The 12915-nt window shown below is 45.1% G+C and overlaps 1 protein-coding gene across 4 annotated transcripts in view; it reads right to left on the reverse strand.

The window, feature by feature from the left end:
* agrn (agrin) overlaps positions 1-12915 on the reverse strand; it is a 242876-nt gene that overhangs the window by 75436 nt on the left and 154525 nt on the right. For all 4 annotated transcript variants that reach the window (XM_062391981.1, XM_062391980.1, XM_062391982.1 and 1 more), the window contains 2 exons: positions 11966-12190; positions 9048-9254 (listed from right to left, as the gene is read on the reverse strand). In XM_062391981.1, the coding sequence (XP_062247965.1) occupies positions 9048-9254; positions 11966-12190 (432 nt within the window). The remainder of the gene's footprint in view (positions 1-9047; positions 9255-11965; positions 12191-12915) is intronic.

Consider the following 12915-nt stretch of genomic DNA (forward strand, 5'->3'; position numbering starts at 1 on the left):
TCCAAAGCACTAACATCCATTGTCTCCTGCATGTATCAGTGTTTCTGTCGAGCAGGTCCAGAATATACCAAAGTTGCTGCAGGGGGTTTAAAGCTGTTTACGCGTGAATATTCGCTCGTTGACTGGGAACATCAGTTATGTCTCATAAGGTCGAGGAATTGGTTTGGTGGCCGTGCAGGTGCAGTGAGTGGTCTGCTAAAAGTAATAAGACACAGCGGGAGATAAAGACTTAAAATATGAATGAAAAATTCCATTTAATAATTCTGCTCTGCTGGTTTATTCCGTACTAACTCACCGGCTGAGAGAGCTTTACATTCTCTGTGTCACCCAAGTTGGTCTACTCTCGGCCGCTGTGCAACTTTTTCTATTTTAATTGGTGTGGTATTGTCAGGGCAGGGCCCAGAGGGGATTACTTCAGGCGAGGCAGCGTTGTGTCGTCTCTGCCCCGGTGGAGGTCCAGGGCCGGGCCACGTCGAATACTGAGAGGACCAACCCCCCCCCCCCCCCCCCCCCCCCCCCCGCTGATGTTCTGATGTGTGCTGTCCTGTCTGCCTCAAGTATCACTCCTGCCCTGCTCAGTGGTGTTATCTGACAAAGTGAATAAAGTGGCCACAATGCCACGGTGTAACTTCTAAAGCGTAACAACCCCCTGTTTGGGGGGCGTGACGGCTGAGAGCGAGCTCCGGGGGGGACTCGCTAAGCAGGCGCACTCTGTTAACCCTCCGTAACGTGTTGGTAAAAATGCGGGGAGATTATTTCGGCTGGAGCGTCCTCCCATCTCCGCTTAGCTCATACATATGCTAATTGGACCCCCCCCCCCCCCCCCCCCGGGGCCATGTGCAATTCCAAATCGCTGCCTGTTTTATGCAGGGCAGTGAATCAGTGTAATCCAGGTGATGCTTGCAGCGGCCAACTGGCAGCAGGGATCACCTGCGACAGCAGTCCATTACAACCAAGGACTCCAACGGGGCACAGCCAATCTGCAGCAAGCTCCGCCCTCTGTGTTTTTTCACCTGCAGGGCTTTGATCCGACTCCCTTCCCCCTCCCCCGCATTAAAAACATTTATGTATCATATTAGTAGAGGGAAAAGGAGGTGCAGAGAAAAGAGTGTATTAGCATACAGCAAGAGGCATACCCGCGGGCTCTGTCTGTCTACTGCTGAATACTTATCACAGGTTGGAGGTAAGTCGAAGCCTCTTTGTGCGTTTACCCCGACGAACGTGCCGCTCTTCACAATGAAGACAAGCGCAGACAAAGCGTGTGGGAGAGAAGAAAGCCGATCGTGACACGCATCTATCAGAGGTGAGACATTGTTTGCCTAATCCAAACAAGTGTTTTCTAACATCAGGTTGTGTGAACCAGAGTGAGCGATAAACGCAAAAGGAAGCAGGTAAAAAATGCAACCACCGAGCTGATAGTGTATTATTCAGTATCTCACTAGTCAGGAGCAGCAGCACGAGGGAGGGCTCAGAGGAAAGAGAAGATGAAATGAAAAATGTATAAATTGAAAAAAACTAAAAAACAACACCCAGCGCGGTAGCTCAAAGCCCGACGGCACGGAACACCCACAATGCCCTGAGTCACTTCTGACACCCTGTTGACCCACATTTCTCATGCAACTCCTGCACGACGGCAGCCTGTGGGCAGCAGTAAGTGGACCGGCGGTCCCCGGCTAATGTCAATCCAGCTCCCACGGCAATTCCTCTAATTAACTTGATTAGGAAAAGCAGCACTGATGATCTCAGGACTTGACTAACATACTCAGACCCCACAACTGTTTGTGAGTCCAATCACCGCCGCCGTGTGTCAGCGCGCCGCCGAAGACACTCATCAAATAAACATGCAAATGATCAAATATTCTGCAGTGAGTCTTGACACCTAAGGTGACTGATTTTCCCTTCCTGCTTTGCAGAGCTCTTTGTCAATGACAATGCGCGCACCGCTGAGTGATTCTGTGTTAACCTCCGAAGGCGACAGGCAACACATTTCAAGCAACAACTTGCACAGGTTTCTCTGAGCGCACACGCACTCTAACACACACACTCTCACAAGCACACACGCTCAGTTGTGTACACACAGGAATGACAAAAGAGCTGTGAATAAAGAATTTGTGTCTGCAAAATGAGCTTTTCCATTTGTTCACTTCCAGTTTGTCTGCCAATGCATTTCTCTCAGAGTGTCTTCTTTAGTGATTTTACAGAATGATCCTCCTCTGTGCTCTCAAGTCACGCTACTACTGATTGAGAAACTGCTCTTCTTCTTATTCTAATAGCAGACGGGGTGTTTTTTGGTGAGCCACTTCACACTCCCACTGTCACCTCCATTGATTCAGTAGAACAGATTATGCAGCACAATAGTGTGACTCCTGTTAGTGATACCAATTGGGCCAAGGTTTAATAAAGAAGAGATTTTTTGTATATACTTTTTTTGAATCAATATAAAACATTTTACAAAGAGTCCATCTATCTAATTGAATAGAACTTTTATTGTCGAAAGAATGTTTCGCACTTCCATTTGGGGAAACAGGAGAGGAACTAGCAGATCAAAAACTACAATAAGAGCTCCCGCACACTGTCCAACTTTCAATCAGTGATTTATTATACTGCCACGTTTCGGTACCAGAGCTTCATCAGGCAAACAGTGTCTCATCGTTAAACAATTCTGAAGTCGCCCCTAGTAGAAAGTGTCTCAGAACTTTTTTTTTATTTAACAAGATGAACCCTGTTATGTGGTTTTCTATCTTTTGTATTAACTTTTACCATCAGATGGGTTTTAGTCCATGGCGCATTTGGTCTCTTTCTTCACTGTAGAGCTTTTTGCTGCTTCAGCTCACTGGGAACAATTCTGTCTATTACACACACACAAACACACACACTAGGAACAACTCTAAACAGTGACTGAACAGTGACTTTGCGACACATGAATTCTCAACCAGCAGCTTCAAATATACAGTATATTTATAAAGCTGCTGGCAGAGAATCCCGGGGGCCAAGCCCAAAAAAAACACTGTGCAGAGCACGTTACAAATATGGGATGACACATTCATCATATTTTAACAGCAGGAAAATACTTTTGATAAATATACTTCCTGTTGAATATGATGAAGATAAATTAAGTCGTCCTACATATCATCCAACTTTTCACGGGTTGAAGCAAAGTGACCTTTTGTACTAAATTTGTTCCTGAGTTGTTTTCCGTGCTAGTTTTCATAAATAACGATCCGTTTACAGCATGTCGTAAACAATAGAAAGAATAACAGCCTTTGAAATCATTATCATGCCAGTGCCATCCCACAGTCTTTTAAATAAACAGCAACAGAACACGTACCACGGCTCTAAAACAATGGCTCTGTTGTGCGCTCACGCGTCGCTGTGCGGTTTGTGCTGGTGACCTGCTGTGCTGACAGTCACAGGCACATGGGAGGGAGAGGAAAAACAAGATGTCCCTGCTTCAGCCTTAAAATAATCGTCATGTCTTCCACGACTATGAGACATTTAATCAAAACCTCTCGCAAAGCATTTACAACCAATTACAAGTTTACCGCAGCAGGTATCCACTCGCGTTTTAGACCGACACTTGTCCAGGGCAGTATTTGTTCACGTGTAAGGCTGAAGTGATGATTTAATCAATTCCTGTAGTCAGATTGGTTTGTGTGTGTGTGTGTTTGTGTGTGTGTGTGTGTGTGTCATGGCGTCGCAACATGGCAGCAACTCCATTGTGAAGTAGGTGATGAAAATTACGGCACAATCAATCACCATGACGGCAAACGTGATGGAACTATAGAGTAAGAATAAAAACAACAACAAAGTTAATATTTTGAACAGTTGAGGACATGTGTAATTTCATCTGCTTGTGTGTTGACGACAACACAACTCATATATTCAGGCTCATAATCGAACTGATCCGACCTATTCACCCTCTTCCTTCCCGGCAGCCCGCTCTGATTCACTACCAGGAAATCCTTCACTGGCTCGCGTGTTCTCGGACATCTTTAAGATCCGTGACTCCGCCTGGTGGTGCCTTGATCAATTTAATCAGTTGAAAGACCTTTAGATATCAATCTGATTGTTTTCTGTGAGAGGGACTAGACAGAAGACCACAGAGGTGAGTTCTCTGCACGACGTTTTGGTGTGTGCGGCTGATTACAGAGGGGGGGGGGGGGGGGGGGGAGGAATCGGGGGAATGACATGAAAGGAGATTTATGACAGTGTCAGAATGCGGGAATTTTATCCGTTTGACAGCTGGCAGGACGATCGATCACCCTGGCCCCTGCACCACTCAGCCAATGAAACCAGAATAGAGATCATTATTTATCGAGTAATGATAATTTCATAAATCAAACCTTTACTTTTTAGACATATAAAACTTTTTCTGTCTCTTGTGCGTGTGCGTGTGTGTGTGTGTACAATGATGACACAGTTCTCCTTGGGCTGTTGCCGTTTGACAATGCGAGTCAATGTGAGACCACAAGCACAATGGAGGAGTGTGTCTCACTATGTGTATGTGTGTGCTCCTCATCACACACATACACACAAACACACACAGACACTGCAAGCATCCCTGAGTGTCTGTTATCTCTGAAGTCTCATAAGTTGCAGTGTTATTACAGGGAGGCACCTATAGCTCAATTTAACTCAGCCCTACAAACACAATGGAGTGAAGAGAAACTGCAAAAGAACATAAGGGACAAAGAAAGTTCCAACATGTTCACACACAGACTCACGCACGCACGCAACCACATACTCATGCACACACACACACACACACACACACACACACACACACACACTCTTTATGTCTCTTTGCAGGGCACATCATCTGTTTGACTAAACCAGCAGTCTCAGTGGGCACCTATGCCTGCCTCTTTTGATGTTTAATTAAAACATGGTGGTGTTTGTGGCTCCCTGTTTTGAAAAATATGCAAATGTCAACAAAGAAACGCACATTAAAGAAACATGCTACCAGTCGCTGACGGCTGGCTGCGATGCGCAAGGGAAGAGAGGAAGGATGAGGAGAGAGGGGGAAGGGGAAGAGGAAGAAGAAGATGAGGGGGGTGGGGGCGGGGGTGGGGGTGTAGGATTCAGACACTATTTGCCAGAAATAATGAAACGGAGCAAAACACATAAACGCTCACACTGTCATTTCCATAACGAGAAATATGCGCAGCTCTGACGGCTGAAAACTGCTAAAGAGTGCCTGGGCCTCCTGATACTGACAACTGGACACACACTCGTGTTCAGCTCCGTCCCCGTGTCGGCAGGCAGACATTTCTCTCTCGCCTGTGTCACCACAATGATCAGAAATGTGGACAGAAACTCTGGCCAAAGTTACGCAGCGTGTCCGGATTTGCTGACTGAGGAACTATGACATGAAGCAGCACGAGCAGTTGACTCAGGCTTCAGCATGTATGCTGGTTTATCAGAGGTTTCATTGGAAATAACCAAAATGCCTAGGGAGATATATTTAAGACTATTAAAAAAGAAAAACACCACCAAAAATCAATAGTAAATAACAGAAAGAAATATTTTCACTACTAGACCTAACAGGGAGAACAATTTGGCCTTTTCTACACCACTAGGTTTTTTTTTTAAACAGATGTTTTCCTGGTTTTACAAAATATCCCCCGATCAGAACAAAAATCGCTCAAACAAACATGCCGGGCCAGTGGGTGGCGATCAAGTCTACATCAACTATCTGTCAAATACCAGAGAGGAGGATTGTGAGCTTGCTCATTGAGCATCTGCTCCTTTGACTGTCATTGCTTTAACATGGAGTAGCTCATCATATCTTTAGTCAAGTTTTTTTACCATTTGATCTGTTTCATCAATTGAGCCAAGAACTGTCAGTCACACAGCCTAAGGTGCTATGGTGAATCAGAACCTAATATGTGATTTGTTTGTAAATATTGTTTGTATTTTTACACTTTTGCACTTTGCTGTGCTAAAGAAAAACCGGCTTATAACATGGTTGTTGTTTCTGGCACATATCTATTACACAGAGTGACGATGGGCATGTGCAAAGTTTTTTTTTTTTTAGAATTATTTTTGGCATTTTTATGCTTTATTGATAGTGCAGAGAGAGACAGAGTTGAAATGGGGCAGAGAGGGGAGTGACATGCAGAAACGACCGCGGGCTGGAATCGAACCCGGGTCCGCTGCTGGCCTAGGCCCATGGGGGGGGACGCCCTACCAACTGAGCTAAGGGCGCCCCCTGGCATGTGCAAAGTTAGCTGTGACGTCGTTGTTTCCCAAACTCCAGAAACTGCAGTTTAGAAAAACCAACACTTTGTTAAGTGTTTGTAAACCTCTGAGTTTTAGGAACTGAAAACGCTGTTTGCCTGAGGACGAGAGGAATAACCTGGAAAAAAGGAAAAGGCTTTTGTTATAAGTCAAAGCCGCGTTTATAATGGACTGAAACAACAACCATAAAAATAGATTTTTGACTTTTGAAAATCAATTTTCATTTGTGTGCCTCTACATATTAAAAACCTTCATCACTAGTTTTAACTGAGACACTTTGATTGTTTGGGTGTATCTGTCGATCGGTTAACACTGGGAAACAAATTGGAAACAAAAGTGCAGAGTGCAATATGGACATTTTGTGATATAATTTGAAAATCTGCCGACTGTTTCCACATTTATATTTATTGAAGTCTGTGCTGCCCGGGCTTTGGTTGTGGGTTAATATAATTTGCTGCTGAATCATATCCCTCTTCATTCTTCGTTTATTGGAAACAAGAAATTTGTATCAGGGCAACAGGCTTCTTAGCACAAACAAATAGTTGACGTTGGGGTGAATAATGATCAGTGACAGTATATTCATTATATTTTTCTAAATCAATGCATGGGTATGGTCTAGTCAAACGTATGGAGCGATTTTGGTTGTGTCAAGTAGTTTAGAAAACTGAAACAAGTGATTAAGGTACGGGATCGATTGAAGATAAGGATAAAAAGAAGTGTAGATTAATTGTTGCTCTGCCGAGGGACACAAACCCCTGAAGTCGGGCCCCTTCCTTTCTGCCTGGTCACATAAAAGACTCCCTCCTTTTATAGACACTGAACAATGGTTTAGAATGTAAACTACATTCTGCAGCACACCCCCAAGCTTCCTCAGGTGAAGAGAGTGCTGACTGTCGCATTTTACTGGTTAAACTGGCAAACGTCGCCGGCTGCAGATGATATCAGCTGGAGATAATAAACAGAAACACCAGGAGCTACTTGCCCAATTTTCCACTGTATGTAGTAAACATGCTCCCCACTGGACAGAGTTTATACAAAGCCATTAAATGAAATGATCCTTCTGATTTGTTTACATCAATTTTAGGGGCGTAGGATCCTGCAGTTACACTTTGATGCCCATGATACGACTGATCTGGACCCAATGGGTGAATAAGCGGGGGCGGATCCAGAGGCCGGGAGGGGGGGGGGGGGGTGGTGATGACCCCAGCTGAAAGCTGATTGGCCCCTGAAGTGCCTCTGTCCTGTCTGTAGTCGTTCTTTTAAAATGCGCACTTACTGAGTATACTGACAATACTTAAAAGTAAATATGACAATATCTAATTTCCGGCACCCACCATTTTCCAGAAAGCGTAGACGTAACAGTCTCTGACTTGTTTCCATTTAAAGGTTTCTATGTTCACTTATAAAATCGTAGCACTCTGCAATGATATATAAATTGTAACAATCATATAAATGTGGGTAATTCCGGACCTGGTCACCTGGTCTGTTGCTGATGTCCTTGTTGACAGGCCCAATGACCCTGTCATGGACTCACTACTGCCCCCGACCTTTATGAGGGTACTGCATCTTGCGCACGCTTCACGTTAAATTCTAAAGATATGCAGAACCTACGCACCAGACGGACACAGGGTACTCAAAGCAGCCACCTTGCGTACACACTGTTAATAGCAAGTAGTCTACCTTCTCAGCCATCTAAGGCCAAACTCTTGTATTTGAGTTGTTTTCAGGTGTTCAAAGAAATCCTAGAATGATAGAATGTACGGCATTCAGAAGGATTTAACAAAGCACAGTTAAACTTCAACTCTAGTGCAGCTTCCATGGTCACGAATGGTAAAACTAAAAAAGAGCTGCGTGCATTCACCAAGCAGATACAAGCTTTTATGAGACAGTCCTGTGGATGGAGAGAGGGACCGATTTGGGAAGCGAGGTTGGGATATGGCGTGCAAGACTGCATGCAGAGAGAGAGAGAGAGAGGAGTGCTTCGGCATTGAGGAACAGGTGAGGCCTTTTTTTTCCGTTAAGACAGGGAACAAAACACAGGGAGCAGGGACAGAGGAAGACTTCTCCAACCTCCAGTTTGCATCGTTGCAGGAGCGTAAACAGAGGGAAAAGACATTAATGACACAGAGACACACACTGAACAAGTGAGAGGGAAAAGGGCAGCGGTACAAGACCCCTCCTGTTAGGTCCACACGGAGAGAGGGGAAGGGCTTCACCCCTCAGAGTCCGCCTGATGAGGTCGCCCACGGGCTGACCCCACTTTTCACCTGCAGCCACGCAGCCGGGAAGACGGCCACACGGACATAGATAGACAGACAGACTGACTGACGCACTGAAACAAGAAAGAATAGCTTTTTTTATACAAGAAAGGCAACACACATAACACAGAGACAAAGACAGAGGAGGGGGGGAAAAAGAAGAGAGAAGCCACCAGAGTGGAAGAGGAGAGGAGGAGAAGGAGACAGACAGCGGGTGGATGAAATATGACGGTGGGGTTTCAGTTTGGGTGTGTTTTTCGAGATGGGTGGGCATGGAGCGTGACCAGGGTGAGGAGATGAATGGCGGGTGAACGAGTGGAGGAAGGCACACCCGTCCTGTCTGTTTGAGTACCCCCCCCCCCCCCTTCAGAGATCACTTATGAACCATTTCAGACACTTCTCAGTGAACACAGTGAGCTGAGGTGACACAGAAGGAGAAACACACTGAGTACACGTTAAATATAAGCAGAGAAAGACAAAGAGGGATCGAGAGAGAACAACGGCAGTGTTGGTAAAGACCCCTCTTTCCCGTCCTCCGGCGCCACTCACCACAGGGCCCCGGGTGCCTGATGGGGATGAGGGTCTTGCTCAGACACTCGGTCTTGCGTCGGATGCAGTCGTTGTTGTAGGTGTGGCCGTCCTCGCCGCACGTGGGCTTGTAGGTGCCGTCGCACTCGATGGGGTCGCAGGAGCACCGGGCGTTCAGCTGCTCCACGAGGCACACGGCGTTGTAGAGACACCCCTCCTTGCACTCCTCTGAAATGGTAGAAGGGTAAACACATAAGTGAATCAGGCATCTGTACATCGTCTAAAACCCCTTAACCCGACCCTATGTCGAGACGTGCAAATCTATCGAGTAACCCCGCATTCCTGATATGGCAGAATCTGCAATTATAATAATTGTGCAATTCAGTTATTCTGTTGCTTCCTGTTTTCTGTCACCAGTCTGTACAGACACTGATAAGGCTTTTTAGAGCCACGTCCATCTGCCAGTTTGGGCCAGTGTGGCGGATCCAACACAGAGGAAAGGACAACAGAAGAACTCAGCAAGCGTAAAAAAAAAAAAAAAAAAAAACATTTCATTCTAGCAGGGTTGCGACAGAGAGATGATTGTTCGTGCCGTGTGACACTGCTGGTCCAAGCATGGGGAAATAAATCCGTCTTCATCCAAACAGTAATTACATGTTAGGCTGGACTGATGTCACCAGCAGCGCGTGTGAAAGCTTTTCTTTCCCGTGGCAGAGGTTAAGCCTTTTGTGGAAATACCTGAAACTGAATATACATTTACGACCATTAATTCTCATTCAAAGAAGAATGAAAGGGCCTGTTCACAGCTGTAGAGACTAAATATCCCAAAGGTCAGCCAAAGGAGCGCTGGATTGTTTACTGGTTTCTGCTTTTCTGTCCTTTTGATCAAAGGCCATAAGGCGAAAAAGCAAATCAGGGAATTTGTTTTCTTCATTTGTGGAAAATTTACTTTGTTCGATGATGAATTTTATCAGAGCTCTGCAGCCGTCAACACAGAAATAACTGCTCTCTCGACACAACATATACTATTTTTACCTCCACCAGATGGGTACGGTTCAGAGGTTTGTTTGTCTGTGCTTGAAACTGGATGGGAGGACGCTTTATGGGTCAGGAAATAGTCCATTCACCTTTGGTGCGGATCCAGGAATTTTCAACACGATTAATTTGAAGATCTTGATGAAAAAAAATCTGGCAAATTTAGGGGACTGATATCTAGAGTGTGACATTTGGTGAAGCTTGATTGATTTTAAGGCGGATTTGTGTGTTTTGGAGTGGGAATCTAGGTCTGTCATTAGTTTTATTACAATATTATTCATGGCCCAAAAATGTTTAATAAGCAAAACCCTAAGCACTCTGTGAAGTGAAACTTAACATCGTGGATGGAGTTATTTCATGCTCTTTGGTGATGTAACTTATCACAACTTACTGGAGATCAGGTTTTCCACGCTCCCATCTAACTTTAATAATAAAGTTCCCTCATAACTTTATTCATTTGGGGAGCGCAAGAAAATTAATTTCAGGGTCAAGTTAAAGTCTTAACTACTTGATTCATTACATTTTGACTCACTAAGCAGAAATCTCTGTATAAATTAAGAAGAAAGAAAGAAACACTGCTCATGTGAAAATGGAAAATTTAGCATTGAAGTGAGAAAATCCAATTTGAAGCAGGCCTCTGTTCGGCAGGCGCTCACCAGGCTTCGAATGTATTTCATTCCTGATCAGTGGATCAAATTTGTACAGCAATTCAATTGCTTCTTCTTCTTTTCTTTAAAAACCCGTCATGCCACAGTTAATTACATCGCTGCTGTATCTGAGTGAGAGGGCTACAAGGATGTGCAATGTCATGGTTACAAGTCGAAATGGCCATTTTCATTAGTTAGCAATTTGTAATTTGCTTAGGGGTACGATTTCATGGACCTCTGTTTCAAATTGAATTCGTCTTTGATTTGAAAAAGGCAGAGCAGTAAGGGTGGTGAGAAGAGAAAAGGAAAAGACCTTAATCCACTTGCCCACAAACACACACGTCCCAACGCACAAAACCGACATGGAAACACCAACTCACAACGCTACTTAGGCTGTGCAATTTAAAACCCACACACTCCATCAGTCTGTCAAGCAGAGCAGGAAGAAGACCCGGGCTGTGTGAAAGGAGTGTGTATCAGCCCTCGCTGTCCACTGAACCTGAGTGTGTCCAGAAGTGATCTATTCTTGTCTTTGCCTTTGTCAGAGCTCTCACCACATGGACGGGGGGGGGTCTCTGCCCATCGCTGCTATTAACCGGCACGGATGGTGCGGCATGAAGCCCCGTCGACAACGCAACGGCAAAATTGGATTTCCTACGATGGCTATCAGACATACAGTAAAAGATGACAGCCCTTTGTTGACTAAGGCTTAAGGCGCGTGTTCTAATAGCACAGATAACAGCCCTGGAGGCTCTTATCAGACTGAAGGAGCCTACTGCTGGCATGGATACAGTACAGATCCCGAGACCTGAGTGTCATTTATCACGGCACCACAGTCAGATTTTAATTCCAGCTCGCCTGGTCCTGCTCAAATCGAGGACAGAGATCACGTGCATTATGTGAAATTACAAGATTACATTTATCATACTGTGATGCAGATGCCTCTAGATTGTGTTTTCATTACTATTTGTTGATTGTTGGCCAGAACGTTTTGCTCAATCCTTCAAAACCCATCTCACTACTTGTCCTATACAAACAGATATGATGCCATATTTCAATGTAATAATTTGTCTCCTCATGTCATTGATCAGGGTAATAAGAAGAAGACGCCCATATTCTTTGGATCTGAGTTTTAATTTAGAATGGAACATTCCCAATTGATCCGAGGTCTCAATCTTTTTCATGAGATCTCATTGCAGCTAATATTTTCCCTTGAGTTTTTAACCCCCTTTAAAGAAGCACAGAAGCTGTCCTTACCGGGCCTCTTGCAGCGTCCTGCGTGGATCTTCCTGAGCTTGATGCCTTTCTGGATGCCCTTTGATATCATGGCGCACTCGCTGGGGTAGGTTGCACCGTCACTGGCGCACAGAGGCTCTCTGTCCGGAGGGCACGATTCCGGCAGGTCGAACGTCAAGGTCTGGCGGGTGTGAGCCTCCACTCGGCACATCGTGCTCAGACTGTTCTCGCTGTCTTTGCACGGGTCTGGGGAGACACAGGCATTCATGAGTACAGTATGTGCTGCAGTAGACATTTGCAGAATATGTAGTAAAGTTTGATCTGGATATGGAAACTGGTTATAGAGAGCTGTGGGGCTCTCATCAAAATCGTTGGTTGTAGTAAACGACAATATACCTGCAAAATGACGTTCGGGACAAATCAACTGAATGTAGACTGAATGCAATAACAACATCAGTCTTGTAAATTCAGAGAGTAGATAAGACAAAAAGAGATGAGAGTAAAAGCGTGAAGAAGACGAAACATGACCCTCCATCACTGCTGCTCCAGAGATAGCATCAGCCCTGCTCGCAGCTGAGAGCAGCTCAGAGTGGGACCTTGGATGTGAAAGGGGAAGACAAGGAAATGGATGAAGAGACGGCCGGTTTGATTTGCTCCCTGGCACCTCTCTCCTTCCAGGGGAGCATAGGTCTGGCACGTTCGGTCATATCAGGCCGCGATCATAATGGAATTGGTTTGTGGATGTGCAGGACAGGGGTGTTACTCCGTGAAACAGAGACCTGGGCTTTATCCTCCTCGCCGTGAATTCAGCGCGTGGGAAGGCAAAGGATTTATGTAGCATCGCAATATATCAAATCACTGCCAAACTGCCAGGCGTTCAAATCGCACCGAGGATGAAAGACGGTATCATCATGAAAGGAGAAGAAAGAAAGAGAAATAGAGAGTAATGGGAAATGGTTTCCAAGGAGCTT

This window comes from Platichthys flesus, chromosome 7 (genome assembly GCF_949316205.1).
Source record: "Platichthys flesus chromosome 7, fPlaFle2.1, whole genome shotgun sequence".
NCBI lineage: Eukaryota > Metazoa > Chordata > Actinopteri > Pleuronectiformes > Pleuronectidae > Platichthys > Platichthys flesus.